The 19,303-nt window shown below is 43.9% G+C and overlaps 1 protein-coding gene across 6 annotated transcripts in view; it reads right to left on the bottom strand.

The window, feature by feature from the left end:
• galt (galactose-1-phosphate uridylyltransferase) overlaps positions 1-19,303 on the bottom strand; it is a 110,974-nt gene that overhangs the window by 27,504 nt on the left and 64,167 nt on the right. For 4 of the 6 annotated variants that reach the window (XM_031825991.1, XM_031825990.1, XM_031825992.1 and 1 more), the window contains 2 exons: positions 18,516-18,648; positions 10,055-10,138 (listed from right to left, as the gene is read on the bottom strand). In XM_031825991.1, coding sequence (XP_031681851.1) covers positions 10,055-10,138; positions 18,516-18,648 — 217 coding nt within the window. The remainder of the gene's footprint in view (positions 1-10,054; positions 10,139-18,515; positions 18,649-19,303) is intronic. The other 2 variants (XM_031825995.1, XM_031825993.1) reach the window with 1 other exon arrangement.

A 19,303-nucleotide genomic window follows, 5' to 3' on the forward strand; every position in this document is an offset into this window, starting at 1 on the left:
ATATATCTATGAACCAGGCCAGTATGGGTCTGAATACTTTCTGAATGGACTGTATATCTATGAACATGGCCAGTAAGGGCCTGAATACTTTATGAATGGACTGTATATCTATGAACCAGGCCAGTAAGGGTCTGAATGGACTTTATATCTATGAACCAGGACAGTAAGGGTCTGAATACTTTATGAATGGACTGTATATCTATGAACCAGGCCAGTAAGGGTCTGAATACTTTATGAATGGACTGTATATCTATGAACCAGGCCAGTAAGTGTCTGAATGGACTGTATATCTATGAACCAGGCCAGTAAGGGTCTGAATGGACTGTATAGCTATGAACCAGACCAGTAAGGGTCTGAATACTTTCTGAATGGACTGCATATCTATGAACCAGGCCAGTAAGGGTCTGAATGGACTGAAATACTATGATCCAGGCCAGTAAGGGTCTGAATACTTTCTGAATGGACTGTATATCTATGAACCAGGCCAGTAAGGAATCTGAATGACTGTATATCTATGAACCAGGCCAGTAAGGGTCTGAATGGACTGCATATCTATGAACCAGGCCAGTAAGGGTCTGAATACTTTCTGAATGGACTGTATATCTATGAACCAGGCCAGTAAGGGTCTGAATGGACTGTATATCTATGAACCAGGCCAGTGAGGGCCTGAATGGACTGTATAGCTATGAACCAGGCCAGTAAGGGGTCTGAATACTTTCTGAATGGACGGTATATCTTTGAACCAGGCCAGTAAGGGTCTGAATGGACTGTATATCTATGAACCAGGCCAGTAAGGGGTCTGAATGACTGTATATCTATGAACCAGGCCAGGAAGGGTCTGAATGGACTGTATATCTATGAACCAGGCCAGTAAGGGTCTGAATACTTTCTGAATGGACTGTATATCTATGTACCAGGCCAGTAAGGGTCTGAATTGACTGTATATCTATGAACCAGGCCAGTAAGGGTCTGAATACATTCTGAATGGACTGTATATCTATGAACCAGGCCAGTAAGGGTCTGAATACTTTCTGAATGGACTGTATATCTATGAACCAGGCCTGTAAGGGTCTGAACGGACTGTAAATCTATGAACCAGGCCAGTAAGGGTCGGAATACTTTCTGAATGGACTGTATATCTATGAACCAGGCCTGTAAGGGTCTGAACGGACTGTAAATCTATGAACCAGGCCAGTAAGTGTCTGAATGGACTGTATATCTATGAACCAGGTCAGTAAGGGTCTGAATACTTTATGAATTGACTGTATATCTATGAATCAGGCCAGTAAGGGCCTGAATACTTTCTGAATGGACTGTAGATCTATGAACCAGGCCAGTAAGGGTCTGAATGGACTGTATATCTATGAACCTGGCCAGTAAGGGTCTGAATACTTTATGAATGGACTGTATATCTATGAACCAGGCCAGTAAGGGTCTGAATACTTTATGAATGGACTGTATATCTATGAACCAGGCCAGTAAGGAATCTGAATGACTGTATATCTATGAACCAGGCCAGTAAGGGTCTGAATACTTTCTGAATGGACTGTATATCTATGAACCAGGCCAGTAAGGGTCTGAATGGACTGTATATCTATGAACCAGGCCAGTAAGGGCCTGAATGGACTGTATAGCTATGAACCAGGCCAGTAAGGGGTCTGAATACTTTCTGAATGGACGGTATATCTATGAACCAGGCCAGTAAGGGTCTGAATGGACTGTATATCTATGAACCAGGCCAGTAAGGGTCGGAATACTTTCTGAGTGGACTGTATATATATGTACCAGGCCAGTAAGGGTCTGAATGGACTATATATCTATGAACCAGGCCAGTATGGGTCTGAATACTTTCTGAATGGACTGTATATCTATGAACATGGCCAGTAAGGGCCTGAATACTTTATGAATGGACTGTATATCTATGAACCAGGCCAGTAAGGGTCTGAATGGACTTTATATCTATGAACCAGGACAGTAAGGGTCTGAATACTTTATGAATGGACTGTATATCTATGAACCAGGCCAGTAAGGGTCTGAATACTTTATGAATGGACTGTATATCTATGAACCAGGCCAGTAAGTGTCTGAATGGACTGTATATCTATGAACCAGGCCAGTAAGGGTCTGAATGGACTGTATAGCTATGAACCAGACCAGTAAGGGTCTGAATACTTTCTGAATGGACTGCATATCTATGAACCAGGCCAGTAAGGGTCTGAATGGACTGAAATACTATGATCCAGGCCAGTAAGGGTCTGAATACTTTCTGAATGGACTGTATATCTATGAACCAGGCCAGTAAGGAATCTGAATGACTGTATATCTATGAACCAGGCCAGTAAGGGTCTGAATGGACTGCATATCTATGAACCAGGCCAGTAAGGGTCTGAATACTTTCTGAATGGACTGTATATCTATGAACCAGGCCAGTAAGGGTCTGAATGGACTGTATATCTATGAACCAGGCCAGTGAGGGCCTGAATGGACTGTATAGCTATGAACCAGGCCAGTAAGGGGTCTGAATACTTTCTGAATGGACGGTATATCTTTGAACCAGGCCAGTAAGGGTCTGAATGGACTGTATATCTATGAACCAGGCCAGTAAGGGGTCTGAATGACTGTATATCTATGAACCAGGCCAGGAAGGGTCTGAATGGACTGTATATCTATGAACCAGGCCAGTAAGGGTCTGAATACTTTCTGAATGGACTGTATATCTATGTACCAGGCCAGTAAGGGTCTGAATTGACTGTATATCTATGAACCAGGCCAGTAAGGGTCTGAATACATTCTGAATGGACTGTATATCTATGAACCAGGCCAGTAAGGGTCTGAATACTTTCTGAATGGACTGTATATCTATGAACCAGGCCTGTAAGGGTCTGAACGGACTGTAAATCTATGAACCAGGCCAGTAAGGGTCGGAATACTTTCTGAATGGACTGTATATCTATGAACCAGGCCTGTAAGGGTCTGAACGGACTGTAAATCTATGAACCAGGCCAGTAAGTGTCTGAATGGACTGTATATCTATGAACCAGGTCAGTAAGGGTCTGAATACTTTATGAATTGACTGTATATCTATGAATCAGGCCAGTAAGGGCCTGAATACTTTCTGAATGGACTGTAGATCTATGAACCAGGCCAGTAAGGGTCTGAATGGACTGTATATCTATGAACCTGGCCAGTAAGGGTCTGAATACTTTATGAATGGACTGTATATCTATGAACCAGGCCAGTAAGGGTCTGAATACTTTATGAATGGACTGTATATCTATGAACCAGGCCAGTAAGGAATCTGAATGACTGTATATCTATGAACCAGGCCAGTAAGGGTCTGAATACTTTCTGAATGGACTGTATATCTATGAACCAGGCCAGTAAGGGTCTGAATGGACTGTATATCTATGAACCAGGCCAGTAAGGGCCTGAATGGACTGTATAGCTATGAACCAGGCCAGTAAGGGGTCTGAATACTTTCTGAATGGACGGTATATCTATGAACCAGGCCAGTAAGGGTCTGAATGGACTGTATATCTATGAACCAGGCCAGTAAGGGGTCTGAATGACTGTATATCTATGAACCAGGCCAGTAAGGGTCTGAATACTTTCTGAATGGACTGCATATCTATGAACCAGGGCAGTAAGGGTCTGAATGGACTGTATATCTATGAACCAGGCCAGTAAGGGTCTGAATACTTTCTGAATGGACTGTATATCTATGAACCAGGGCAGTAAGGGTCTGAATGGACTGTATATCTATGAACCAGGCCAGTAAGGGTCTGAATATTTTCTGAATGGACTGTATATCTATGAACCAGGCCAGTAAGGGTCTGAATACTTTATGAATGGACTGTATATCTATGAACCAGGCCAGTAAGGGCCTGAATACTTTCTGAATGGACTGTGGATCTATGAACCAGGCCAGAAAGGAATCTGAATGACTGTATATCTATGAACCAGGCCAGTAAGGGTCTGAATACTTTCTGAATGGACTGTATATCTATGTACCAGGCTAGTAAGGGTCTGAATGGACTGTATATCTATGAACCAGGCCAGTAAGGGTCTGAATACTTTCTGAATGGACTGTATATCTATGAACCAGGCCAGTAAGGGTCTGAACGGACTGTAAATCTATGAACCAGGCCAGTAAGGGTCGGAATACTTTCTGAATGGACTGTATATCTATGAACCAGGCCAGTAAGGGTCTGAATGGACTGTATATCTATGAACCAGGCCAGTAAGGGTCTGAATACTTTCTGAATGCACTATATATATTTGCACCAGGCCAGTAAGGGTCTGAATGGACTGTATATCTATGAACCAGGTCATTAAGGGTCTGAATACTTTCTGAATGGACTGCATATCTATGAACCAGGCCAGTAAGGGTCTGAATGGACTGTATATCTATGAACCTGGCCAGTAAGGATCTGAATACTTTCTGAATGGACTGTATATCTATGAACCAGGCCAGTAAGGGTCTGAATGGACTGTACATCTATGAACCAGGCCTGTAAGGGTCTGAACGGACTGTAAATCTATGAACCAGGCCAGTAAGGGTCGGAATACTTTCTGAATGGACTGTATATCTATGAACCAGGCCAGCAAGGGTCTAAATACTTTCTGAATGGACTGTATATCTATGAACCAGGCCAGTAAGGGTCTGAATACTTTCTGAATGCACTATATATCTATGAACCAGGCCAGTAAGGGTCTGAATACTTTATGAATGGACTGTATATCTATGAACCAGGCCAGTAAGTGTCTGAATGGACTGTATATCTATGAACCAGGCCAGTAAGGGTCTGAATACTTTCTGAATGCACTATATATTTTTGCACCAGGCCAGTAAGGGTCTGAATGGACTGTATATCTATGAACCAGGTCATTAAGGGTCTGAATACTTTCTGAATGGACTGTATATCTATGAACCAGGCCAGTAAGGGTCTGAATGGACTGTATATCTATGAACCTGGCCAGTAAGGATCTGAATACTTTCTGAATGGACTGTATATCTATGAACCAGGCCAGTAAGGGTCTGAATGGACTGTATATCTATGAACCAGGCCTGTACGGGTCTGAATGGACTGTATATCTATGAACCAGGCCAGTAAGGATATATAGTTGATATAAAGCCTACAGTAGAATGGTAGTTGATATACAGCCTACAGTAGTATGGTATAAGATATACAGCATATAGTACGATGGTAGTTGATATACAGCCTACAGTAGGATATTAGTTGATATATACAGTAGCCTACAGTAGGAAGGTAGTTGATTATACAGCCAACAGTAGGGTGGTAGTAGTTATATACAGTAGCTTACAGTAGGATGGTAGTAGATATACAGCCTTCGGTAGGATGGTAGTTGATATACCGCCTACAGTAGCATGTTAGTTGATATATACAGTAGCCTACAGTAGGAAGGTAGTTGATTATACAGCCAACAGTAGGATGGTAGTTGTTATATACAGTATCCTACAGTAGGATGGTAGTAGATATATACCGTTGCCTACAGTATGATGTTGGTAGATATACAGCCTACAGTAGGATGGTAGTAGATATACAGCCTAGAGTAGGATGGTAGTTGATATACAGCCTACAGTATAACTGTAGTTGATATACAGCCTACCGTAGGGTGATAGTAGATATACAGCCTACAGTAGGATGGTAGTTGTTATATACAGTATCCTACAGTAGGATGGTAGTAGATATATACCGTTGCCTACAGTATGATGTTGGTAGATATACAGCCTAGGATGGTAGTAGATATACAGCCTAGAGTAGGATGGTAGTTGATATACAGCCTACAGTATAACTGTAGTTGATATACAGCCTACAGTAGAATGGTAGTTGATATACAGCCTACCGTAGGGTGATAGTAGATATACAGCCTACAGTAGGATGGTAGTTGATATATACAGTAGGGTGGTAGTAGATATACAGCATATAGTAGGATGGTAGTAGATATATACAACAGCCTACAGTATGATGGTAGTAGATACACAGCCTACAATAGGGTGGTAGTAGATAAAAACAGTAGCCTAGAGTAGGATGATAGTTGATATACAGCCTACAGTAGGATGGTAGTTGATATACAGCTTACAGTAGGATGGTAGTTTATATACAGCCTACAGTAGGATGATAGTATATATACAGCCTACAGTAGGATAGTAGTAGATATATACAGTGGTCTACAGTAGGATAGTAGTAGATATACAGTAGTCTACAGTAGGATAGTAGTAGATATACAGCCTACAGTAGGATGGTAGTTTATATACAGCCTATAGTAGGATGATAGTATATATACAGCCTACAGTAGGATAGTAGTAGATATATACAGTGGTCTACAGTAGGATAGTAGTAGATATACAGTAGTCTACAGTAGGATAGTAGTAGATATACAGCCTACAGTAGGATGGTAGTTGATATATACAGTAGGATGGTAGTAGATATACAGCCTACAGTAGGATGGTAGTTGTTATATACAGTATCCTACAGTAGGATGGTAGTAGATATATACCGTTGCCTACAGTATGATGTTGGTAGATATACAGCCTAGGATGGTAGTAGATATACAGCCTAGAGTAGGATGGTAGTTGATATACAGCCTACCGTAGGGTGATAGTAAATCAAATCAAATCAAATTGATTTATATAGCCCTTCGTACATCAGCTGATATCTCAAAGTGCTGTACAGAAACCCAGCCTAAAACCCCAAACAGCAAGCAATGCAGGTGTAGAAGCACCTAGTAGATATACAGCCTACAGTAGGATGGTAGTTGATAAAAAACAGTAGGGTGGTAGTAGATATACAGCATACAGTAGGATGGTAGTAGATATATACAACAGCCTACAGTATGATGGTAGTAGATACACAGCCTACAATAGGGTGGTAGTAGATAAAAACAGTAGCCTAGAGTAGGATGGTAGTTGATATACAGCCTACAGTAGAATGGTAGTTGATATACAGTCTACAGTAGGATGGTAGTTGGTATACAGCCTACAATAGGATGATAGTATATATACAGCCTACAGTAGGATGGTAGTAGATATATACAGTAGTCTACAGTAGGATGGTAGTTGATATACAGCCTACAGTAGGATGGTAGTTGGTATGCAGCCTATAGTAGGATGATAGTATATATAGAGCCTACAGTAGGATGGTAGGTGATATATACAGTAGGATGGTAGTAGATATACAGCCTACAGTAGGATGGTAGTTGATATATACCGTATCCTACAGTAGGATGGTAGTAAATAGACAGTCTACAGTAGGATGGTAGTTGATACACAGCCTACAGTAGAATGGTAGTAGATATACAGCCTACCGTGGAACAGTAGTAGATATATACAGTAGTATACAGTAGGATGGTAGTAGATATATACAATAGCCTACAGTAGGATGGTAGTAGATATATACAGTAGCCTACAGTAGGATGGTAGTAGATATACAGCCTACAGTAGGATGGTAGTTGATATATACAGTAGTATGGTAGTAGATACAGCTTACAGTAGGATGGTAGTTCATATACAGCCTACAGTAGGATGGTAGTAGATTTGAAGCCTACAGTAGGATGGTAGTTGATATACAGCCTACAGTAGGATGGTTGTAGATATATACAGTAGGATGGTAGTAGATATATACAGTAGTCTACAGTAGGATGGTAGTCGATATACACCCTACAGTAGGATGGTAGTTGATATATACAGTATCCTACAGTAGAATGGTAGTAAATAGACAGCATACCGTAGGATGGTAGTTGATACACAGCCTACAGTAGGATGGTAGTTAATATACAGCCTACAGTAGGATGGTACTTGATACAAAGCCTACAGTAGGATGGTAGCAGATATACAGCCTACCATAGGACGGTAGTAGATATATACAGTACCCTACAGTAGGATGGTAGTATATATATACACCGTAGCCTACAGTAGGATGGTAGTAGATATATACAGTAGCCTACAGTAGGAGGGTAGTAGTTATATACAGTAGCCTACAGTAGGATGGTAGTCGATATACAGCCTACAGTAGGATGGCAGTTGATATATACAGTAGTATGGTAGTAGATACAGCCTACAGTAGGATTGTAGTTGATATACAGCCTACAGTAGGATGGTAGTAGATATGTACAGTAGCCTAAAGTACGATGGCAGTAGATATACAGCCCACAGAAGGATGGTAGATGATACACAGCCTACAGTAGGATGGGAGTAGATATACAGTATTCTACAGTAGGATGATAGTTGATATACAGCCTACAGTAGGATGGTAGCTGATATACAGCCTACAGTAGATTGGTAGTTGATATACAGTAGCATACAGTAGGATGGTAGTAGACATATACAGTAGCCTACAGTAGGATGTTGGTAGATATACAGACTACAGTAGGACAGTAGTAGATATACAGTAGCCTACAGTAGGATGGTAGTTGATATATACAGTAGCCTACAGTAGGATGGTAGTCGATATACAGCCTACAGTAGGATGGTAGTAGATATATACAGTAGGAAGGTAGTATATATATACAGTCGCATACAGTAGGATGGTAGTAGACATATACAGTTGCCTACAGTAGGATGGTAGTTGATATACAGCCTACAGTAGGATGGTAGTTGATATACAGCCTACAGTAGGATGGTAGTAGATATGTACAGTATTCTACAGTAGGATGGCAGTAGATACAGCCTACAGTAGGATGGTAGTAGATATGTACAGTAGCCTAAAGTACGATGGCAGTAGATATACAGCCCACAGAAGGATGGTAGATGATACACAGCCTACAGTAGGATGGGAGTAAATATACAGTCTACAGTAGAATGGTAGTAGATATATACAGTATTCTACAGTAGGATGATAGTTGATATACAGCCTACAGTAGGATGGTAGCTGATATACAGCCTACAGTAGATTGGTAGTTGATATACAGTAGCATACAGTAGGATGGTAGTAGACATATACAGTAGCCTACAGTAGGATGTTGGTAGATATACAGACTACAGTAGGACAGTAGTAGATATACAGTAGCCTACAGTAGGATGGTAGTTGATATATACAGTAGCCTACAGTAGGATGGTAGTCGATATACAGCCTACAGTAGGATGGTAGTAGATATATACAGTAGGAAGGTAGTATATATATACAGTCGCATACAGTAGGATGGTAGTAGACATATACAGTTGCCTACAGTAGGATGGTAGTTGATATACAGCCTACAGTAGGATGGTAGTTGATATACAGCCTACAGTAGGATGGTAGTTGATATATACAGTAGCCTATAGTAGGATGGTAGTTGATATACAGCCTACAGTAGGATGGTAGTTGATATACAGCCTACAGTAGAGTTGTAGTGGATATACAGCCTACAGTAGGATGGTAGTAGACATATACAGTTGCCTACAGTAGGATGGTAGTTGATATACAGCCTACAGTAGGATGGTAGTTGATATACAGCCTACAGTAGAGTTGTAGTGGATATACAGCCTACAGTAGGATGGTAGTAGATATATACAGTAGCCTACAGTAGGATGGTAGTTGATATACATCCTACAGTAGGATGGTAGTAGATATATACAGTAGCCTACAGTAGGATGGTAGTAGATATATAGACTACAGTAGGACGGTAGTAAACATGCAGTACCAGTCAAACGTTTGGACACACCTCATTCCAGGGTTTTTCTTTATTTTACTATTTTCTACATGGTAGAATAATAGTGAAGACATCAACACTATGAAATAACACATATGGAATCCTGTAGCAGCGAAAAAGGTGTTAAATATTAGCCACGCTTTGCCTTGATGACAGCTTTGCAAACTCTTGGCAAAAGCTGTATTTGTCAATACAAAATTGCTTTTTAATTCTGTCATGGAAATACATGTATTTCCTATTACCAATTTATCTGTGAATTTTTAAACACTTAGCAACTTCTGATGCACACATTTTCAAGAAGCAAGACAATTCCCTCCAAGCAATTTGACAGCTGTTATAATCTGTAATAAATAATAGCTGTCTTATTTCATCATATTGTTTCTGAGAGTTGTTTCTCTCTTACCGTGCCAGCCCATGGAGTAGGGGAAGGAGATCTGAAACAGGTTATCATATTTAGTCAAGAGTCTCTTCATAATGGAGGCCAGTCCTGGAATAGAAAGAGAGAGTTCAGACTAATATATCTGGAGCTATCTAGAACACACTCATATACATAGTAGCACTTACAACACTTCCTGGTGCCAGATCTCTCGCTCTTAGATGGTGGCACGCACGCACGCATGAGCACACGCACACACACAAACATACAGCATCGGAGTCTGCTGGGGGAGGACATCTCGTATTAATGGTTGGAATGTTTGATACCATTCCATTCACACCAATCCAGTCATTATTATGAGCCCTCCTCTCCTCAGCAGCCTCCACTGGGACACATATACACACACAAACACTCCAAACAAACCACACTCCAGGCAGCATAGTTTATTATTTCCCAGAATTAACCTTCTGCTGATATTTGGATCAAATTAAATCTGTCCTTCAAGGGCACCATACTGCTGGGAAAACAAACTAACCCACCAAGATAATTTTATGACAACACAACAGCTGCCTGTCATTTAAAAACAATGACAATAAAACAGGACAGAGGAATCTGTGTGAAAACACCTGATTTCCTTCCAGCAACAGATTATAGAATCAGTCACATTCATGCTCCAAAAATCCCCAGTCTGTCCATGACAACACAATTACTGATGCAAAGATTACTTAAATTGTGTTTCTCGCTTTACAATACAGATAAGGGGGATTATATTATTTAGAACTACAAAGGGAAACCCAAACGTGAGCTGCCTAGTGACACGAGCCTACCAGAAAGCTAAATGCCTTTTATGCTCACTTCGAGCCAAGCAACACTGAGGCATACACGTGAGCACCAGCTGTTCTGGACGACTGTGTGATAACACTCTCCGTAGCCAATGTGAGTAAGACCTTTAAACAGGTCAACATTCACAAAGCCACGGGGCCAGATGGATTACCAGGACGTGTACTCAAAGCAACTGTCCAGTGTCTTCCCTGACATTTTCAACCTGTCCCTGACCGAGTCTGTAATACAAACATGTTTCAAGCAGACCACCATAGTCCCTGTGCCCAAGAACACTAAGGTAACCTGCCTAAATGACTACCGACCTGTAGCACTCACGTCTGTAGCCATGAAGTGCTTTGAAAGGCTGAGCATGGCTCACATCAACACCATTATCCCAGAAATCCTACACCAACTCCAATTTCCATACTGCCCCAACAGATCCACAGATGATGCAATCTCTATTGCACTCCACACTGCCCTTTCGCACCTGGACAAAAGGAACACCTACATGAGAATGCTATTCATTGACTACAGCTCAGCATTCAACGCCATAGTGCCCTCAAAGCTCATCACGAAGCTAAGGACCCTGGGACTAAACACCTCCCTCTGCAACTGGATCCTGGACTTCCTGACAAGCTGACCCCAGGTGGTAAGGGTAGGTAACAACACATCTGCCACGCCTAGTGGTTAGAGTGTTGGTCTTGTAACCGGAAGTTTGCAAGTTCAAACCCCCGAGCTGACAAGGTACAAATCTGTCGTTCTGGCCCTGAACAGGCAGTTAACCCACTGTTCCCTAGGCCGTCATTGAAAATAAGAATTTGTTCTTAACTGACTTGCCTGGTTAAATAAAGGTAAAAAATAAAATAAAAAATACAGGGGGCCCTTAGGGGTGCGTGCTCAGTCCCCTCCTGTATTCCTTGTTGACCCACAACCGCATGGCCAAGCACGACTCCAACACCATCATTAGGATTCCCGACGACACAACAGTGGTAGGCCTGATCCCCGACAACGATGAGACAGCCTATAGGGAGGAGGTCAGAGACCTGACAGTGTGGTGCCAGGATAACAACCTCTCCCTCTACTTGATCAAGACAAAGGAGATGATTGTGGACTACAGAAAAAGGAGGCCTGAGCCACGCCTGCATTCTCATCGACAGGGCTGTAGTGGACCAGGTTGAGAGCTTCAACGTGAAGAAGGCACGACAAAACCTAATCCCCCGCAGGAGACAAACGATTTGGCATGGGTCCCCAGTGTCACGACGTGGCCCTTTTGGGTGTATATCGTGGCTCCACCCCTCTCTCATTCTCTCTCCCACATCAGGTTTTACAACGGTCATAAATACCTGGTAGAAACTGCCGTATTGAGGGAGATGGATAACAAAGAGCTTCTCTTGCAAAAACTCCTAATCTCCAAAATAGGAGAATTAAACAGTATTTATATTTTTGAGAATGTGGGAATGGTCCGTGGACACTTAAGGGACAGTGATCTCATGAAGGACAGGAAACACACATAACTGTATCTCTTAAAGTGTACATTTCCCAGCAGTCTGGTTCACATCTGAATGTTGTATAAGATGACTGAATAAGTATGAGAATACTTTTGAAAAGATAATGTGATTTAGTCTTCTAAATGAGAATTGGTTGTTTTATGGTAATTTATGCAGTCAGTGGCCACAGTAGGTGGCCGTGAGCCAGACATTACATCAGGCGTCATGGAACCGCCCTTTTCTACTTCAGAATGAAAGGATTCATGACATAATGTACATTTAGTCAAGATAACGCCGGGGCAGGGAGTTCCCATGTTGAAATGGGTGGAACTCTGAAACTTTCAACAGAGAAGAAATACTACTTAATGCCAAAGAGACCCACGGTAAGTCGGACGTCTCAAATGGTTAAGACCTGAAAATATGGAGCTGACGCTACATGTGGAAATGGTTAAGAAATGCAACTCTACCAAAGGACAAGACCAGAGAACGTGGAGATCATTCCCATGTGGAAATGGATAAGAACTGCAACTCTACCAAAGGACAAGACCAGAGAACGCGGAGATCATTCCCATGTGGAAATGGTTAAGAACTGCAACTCTACCAAAAGACAAGACCATAGAACGCGGAGATCATTCCCATGTGGAAATGGTTAGAAGAAATCTGGACTTCCTGACGGGCCGCCCCCCAGGTGGGGAATGTAGGAAGCAACATCTCCCCTTTGCTTATCCTCAACACTGGGGCCCCACAAGGGTGCGTGCTCAGCCTCCTCCTATACTCACTAGTCACTAGTCACCCCTGACTGTGTGGCCATGCACGCCTCCAACTCAATCATCAAGTTTGCATGAACAAAATAAAGGAGTAGATCATGGACGTCAGGAAACAACAGAGGGAGCGCTCCCCTATCCACACCGACGGGCCAGCAGTGGAGAAGGTGGAAAGTTTCAAGTTCCTCGGCGTACAAATCATGGGCAATGGTCCACCCTGGTCCACCCTAACCCTAGTACGGCAACTGCACCGTCCACAACCGCAGGGCTCTCCAGAGGGTGGTGCAGTTTGTACAACGCATCACCGGGGGAAAACAACCACCCGAGCCACTGCCTGTTCACCACGCTACCATCCAGAAGGCGAGGTCAGTACAGGTGCATCAAAGCTGAGACCGAGAAACTGAAAAATATCTTCTATCTCAATGCCATCAGACTGTTAAACAGCCATCACTAACACAGTGAGGCTGCTGCCTACATACAGACTGGAAATCATTGGCCACTTTAATAAATGGATCACTAGTCACTTTATTAATGCCACTTTAATAATGTTTACATATCTTACATTACTCATCTCATATGTATATACTGTATTTTATACTATCTATTGCATCTATTCTATGCCGGTCGGTCATGGCCCATCCATATATTTATATGTACATATTCTTATTCCATCCCTTTACTTAGATGTGTGTGTATTGGGGAGTTGTTGGGGAATTGTTAGATTACTTGTTAGATGTTACTGCGCTGTCGGAACTAGAAGCACAAGCACTTCCCTACATGAAATTACTTGATTTATATTGCCCACCAGTGTTAATATGTATATATTTACCATTGTTACATGTACACCACCATTCAAACATTTGGGGTCACTTAGAAATGTACTTGTAATTGAAAGAAAAGCAAAATTTTTTGTCCATTAAAATAACATCAAATTGATCAGAAATTCAGTGTAGACATTGTTAATGTTGTAAATGACTATTGAAGCTGGAAATGGCAGATTTGATTATGGAATATCTACATAGGCTTACAGAGGCCCATTATCAGCAACCATCACTCCTGTGTTCCAATGACACGTTGTGTTAGCTAATCCAAGTTTATCATTTTAAAAGGCTAAGTGATCATTAGAAACCCATTTTGCAATTAAGTTAGCACAGCTGAAAACTGTTTAAAGCAGCAATAAAACTGTCATTTAGACTAGTGGAGTATCTGGAGCATCAGCATTTGTGGCTTCGATTACAGGCTCAAAATGGCCAGAAACAAATAACTTTCTTCTGAAACTCATCAGTCTATTCTTGTTCTGAGAAATGAAGGCTATTCAATGCGAGAAATTGTCAAGAAACTGAAGATCTCATACAACACTGTGTACTACTCCCTTCACAGAACAGCACAAACTGGCGCTAATGAGAATAGAAAGAGGAGTGGGAGGCCTTGGTGCACAACTGAGCAAGAGGACAAGTACATAGTGTCTAGTTCGAGAAACTGGCAGCTTCATTAAATAGTACCCGCAAAACACCAGTCTCAACATCAACAGTGAAGAGGCGACTCCGGGATGCTGGCCTTCTAGGCAGAGTTCCTCTGTCCAGTGTCTGTGTTCTTTTCCAATCTTAATCTTTTCTTTTTATTGGCCAGTCTGAGATATGGCTTTTTCTTTGCAACTCTGCCTAGAAGGCCACCCTATTGTACTCCCATCATGGCCAGATGTGATGCAGCCTGGATTCGAACCAGGTACTGCAGTGATGCCTCCTGCACTGAGATGCAGTGCCTTAGACCACTGCGCCACTCAGAAGTTAATATATATTGATCATTGTTACAGTGTTAATATTGTCATGACGTTGGCTTGTGGGTAAGGTTTATGACCCCCCCCCATAAATACCTTTCTCCCTTCCCTCTCTCCCTTGACTCTACTGAAGGACTCTTGAATAGCCTTTGTTAAACATAGAGAGTCTGGGAGCATCAAACGGTGGGGGGAAAGGAACCATATTTCGGTAATAGAACCAGTTGAAAATATGTGTTGGTACTTAATGAATATGATGTCAGTTCGGTTGTCATCTGAGACATTATGACTGATGACAGGATGACATGAACTGTATCAGGGAAAGTCTACACATTCTAGTTATCAGATTCACATGGAATTGTTGTGCAATTTAAATGTTTAAATATGAAACTATTTGGGAAAAGATGAAATATAATTTTAGCTTCCAAATGAGAGAATTGGGTTTCCTAAGGTTAGAGTTCTGCTCAATCAGTGGCCCGCCCCTGTGAAGAGACATGGGTTATAAACTATGAAACACACCCTTCTCTCCCTCCACTATAAAAGCCCTTGACGAAAATGTAACCTCTTGTTCCGGGTACATTAGGACGACGGTCCGATGTCAGAAGGATTCAGATAATAACTACAGAACGAAGCCAACCTCAGCATGAGCTTTGGTTGGGAATGGTATGAACTTCGAACTCTTATTCACTACGGAAGTGATACCTCCTAGCCGTTGAGTTAACAGTGGCCGCTGTAAACGTGGGCTAGGAAAGGATGGACGACGTAGCTAGTCTAACACACAACGACGATACTACAATGTATCCAATTTACCACCAGAGACATTCTTCCGAGGACAGGAAGATCTCTGTTGGCCAACATGGCCAGCATCGATGACCAACCTACCGAAGCGCAGCCCAGAGTAAATATTTATTACATTTTCCTTTTCCAAATGGGCGGTAATTTAGAATGCATAAGATACTGTATTTACGATAGCACAGCTTCTTCCTCTGTTACTCAGTCTTCCGCTCTTTCACTCAAACCCAGCCCCTTTTCCTTTGTGTTACAAGCTGTCATATCTGTTCCGTCCGCTAGGGACGTTTTCCTTTATGACGTAATTTGTAATCAAGTTATGAGGCAGCAGGAGATAGGAGCCGACGATACGAGGGAACACGGTTGGCAAGGAAGTCCGAAAAGCAACCCCCAAAATTTTTTGGGGGGGAGGCTTACAGGGAGTATGGCTATGCCAGGTAGGAGACCTGCGCAAACTCCCTGTGCTTTCCGGTGGGCTAGAGAGACCGGGCAGACACCGTGTTATGCTATGGAGCGCACGGTGTTTCCAGTGCGGGTGCATAGCCCGGTGCGGTTCATACCAGCCCTTCGTATTGGCCGGGCTAGAGTGGGCATCGAGCCAGGTAAGCTTGGGCAGGCTCGGTGCTCAAGAGCTCCAGTGCGCCTGCACGGTCCGGTCTATCCAGAGCCACCTCCACACACCAGTCCTCCGGTAGCAGCTCCCCGCACCAGGCTTCCTGTGCGTGTCCTCGCTCCAGTATCACCAGTGCCAGCACCACGCATCAGGCCTACAGTGCGCCTCGCCTCTCCTGCGCTGTCGGAGTCTCCCGCCTCTCCAGCGCTGTCGGAGCCTTTCTCCTCTCCTGCGCTACCGGAGTCTCCTGTCTGTTCAGCGCTATCAGAGCCTTCCTTCCCTCCTGCGCTGTCGGAGTCTCCCGCCTGTTTAGCGCAGCCAGAGCCTTTCTCCTCTCCTGCGCTGCTGGAGTCTCCCGCCTGTTTTGCGCTTTCGGAGTCTCCCGCCTGTTCAGCGCAGCCAGCGTTTTCCTCCTCTCCTGCGCTGTCGGAGTCTTCCGCCTGTTCAGCGCTTCCAGAGCCTTCCTCCTCTACAGCGCTGCCGGAGCCTCCTGCCTGCATGAAGCAGCCTGAGCTGTCAGTCTGCAGGGAGCTGTCAGTATGCATGAAGCAGCCAGAGCTGTCAGTCTGCAAAGTGCTGTCAGTCTGCAAGGAGCTGCCAGTCTGCAAGGAGCTGTCAGCCTGCATGGAGCAGTCAGAGCTGTCAGTCTGCAAGGAGCTGCCAGTCTGCAGGGAGCTGTCAGTCTGCAAGGAGCTGTCAGTCTGCAAGGAGCTGCCAGTCTGCAGGGTGCTGTCAGTCTGCAAGGAGCTGCCAGTCTGCAGGGTGCTGTCAGCCTGCATGGAGCAGTCAGAGCTGTCAGTCTGCATGAAGCAGCCAGAGCTGCCAGTCTGCAAAGAGCTGCCAGTCTGCAAGGAGCTGTCAGCCTGCATGGAGCAGTCAGAGCTGTCAGTCTGCATAGAGCAGCTAGATCCGCCAGTCAGCCATGATCTTCTAGATCTGCCAGTCAACCAGATTCTTCCAGATCAGCCTGTCAACCAGAATCTTCCAGATCTGCTAGTCAACCAGAATCTTCCAGATCTGCTAGTCAACCAGAATCTTCCAGATCTGCTAGTCAACCAGAATCTTCCAGATCTGCTAGTCAACCTGAATCTTCCAGATCCGCCAGCCAGCCAGGATCTACCGGAGCCTACTACCTACCTGAGCTTCCTCTCAGTACTGGGCTTCCTCTCTGTACTGGGCTTCCTCTCAGTTCCGGGCTGCCCCTCAGTCCCGAGCTGCCCCTCAGTCCCGAGCTGCCCCTCAGTCCCGAGCTGCCCCTCAGTCCCGAGCTGCCCCTCAGTCCCGAGCTGCCCCTCAGTCCCGAGCTGTCCCTCAGTCCCGAGATGCCCCTCAGTCACGAGCTGCTCCTCAGTTCTGTGGGGTTCTGGGTGAGGTCATGGTCGGCGGCGAGGGTGGATTATCCCAGGAAGCGAAGGGGAGGAACTATGACATTTATGGAGTGGGGTCCACGTCCCGAGCCGGAGCCGCCACCATGGACAGACGCCCACCCGGACCCTCCCTATGGTTTTGAGGTGCGTCCGGGAGTCCGCACCTTAGGGGGGGGGTTCTGTCACGCCTTGGTCATAGTGTTTTGTGTTTTCGTTATATATTTTGGTCAGGCCAGGGTGTGACATGGGTTTATGTGTTGTGTTTCGTATTGGGGTTTTATAAGATTTGGGATTGCTAATGATTAGGGGTGTGTCTAGTTAGGCTTGGCTGCCTGAGGCAGTTCTCAATCAGAGTCAGGTGATTCTCGTGGTCTCTGATTGGGAACCATATTTAGGTAGCCGGGGTTTCACTGTGTATTTCGTGGGTGATTGTTCCTGTCTCTGTGTAGTGTTCACCAGATAGGCTGTATTAGGTTTCACGTTCCGTTTGTTGTTTTTGTATTTATTAGTTATTTCATGTATCGTTCCGTTTTTTCATTCATTAAAGACATGAGTAACCACCACGCTGCATTTCGGTCCCGACTCTCTTTCAACAAACGAAGAACGCCGTTACACATGTATTGTTTCACTTTGTCCTACATTGTTGGCGCTCAGAGCTCAGAGCTATACCCTGTAATTACACCTGCAACCCATGTGATTATTAAACTTCTCATCATATAAAAACATTGTCCCGGTTACCCATAATAATCCCTACTACACAGCTACGACATGTTGTTTCAGAGGAGGAGGTTTCATCAGGGATGCTAGTGGTGGTTTGTGTTAAGAGGGTGGGGGTTAAAGGTCAGGGATTAGAGTGAGATCAGAGGTCGTACCCTCTCTCTCCTGGGCGGTGAGGTTAGTCAGTCTCTGGACATGTCTCCGTGGTAACAGCAACGTCTGGAACGGCCAGGTGGCCCAGTATGGAACCACAGCCAGCCAATCAGCATTCTGCACCACTACACGCTCCTAGAGAGAGAGAGACATAAGAAGGAGGGGGAGATTGAGGAATAAAGATAGAAAAAGAGGGAGAGAGGGTGAGGAATAGAGAGAGACCAGAGAGAGAGACAGAGATAGAAGGAGAGAGAGAATGAAAGAGAAAAGGAGAGAGAGAGAGAGAGACAGACAGAGAGACAGAGAAAGAGAGAGATGTCTTTATTGTTTTGAAACTTCTGTATGTGCAATGTTTACTGTTAATTTTTATTGTTTATTTCACTTTTGTATATTATCTACCTCACTTGCTTTGGCAATGTTAACACATGTTTCCCATGCCAATAAAGCCCCTTGAATTGATTTGAATTAAGAGAGAGAGAGAGAGAGAGAGAGGGAGAGTGCGAGAGAGAGAGAGAGAGAGAGAGAGGGAGAGTGCGAGAGAGAGAGAGAGAGAGAGTGTGAGAGAGAGAGAGAGAGAGAGAGAGGGAGAGTGTGAGAGAGAGAGAGAGAGAGAGAGAGAGAGAGAGAGAGAGAGAGAGAGAGAGAGAGAGGGAGTGCGAGTGCGAGAGAGAGAGAGAGAGAGGGAGAGAGAGAGAGAGAGGGAGAGAGAGAGAGAGAGGGAGAGAGAGGGAGAGAGAGAGAGGGAGAGAGAGGGAGAGAGAGAGAGGGAGAGAGAGAAGACAATCAGTAT

The sequence above is a fragment of the Oncorhynchus kisutch genome, linkage group LG6 (genome assembly GCF_002021735.2).
Source record: "Oncorhynchus kisutch isolate 150728-3 linkage group LG6, Okis_V2, whole genome shotgun sequence".
NCBI classification, from domain to species: Eukaryota; Metazoa; Chordata; class Actinopteri; order Salmoniformes; family Salmonidae; genus Oncorhynchus; species Oncorhynchus kisutch.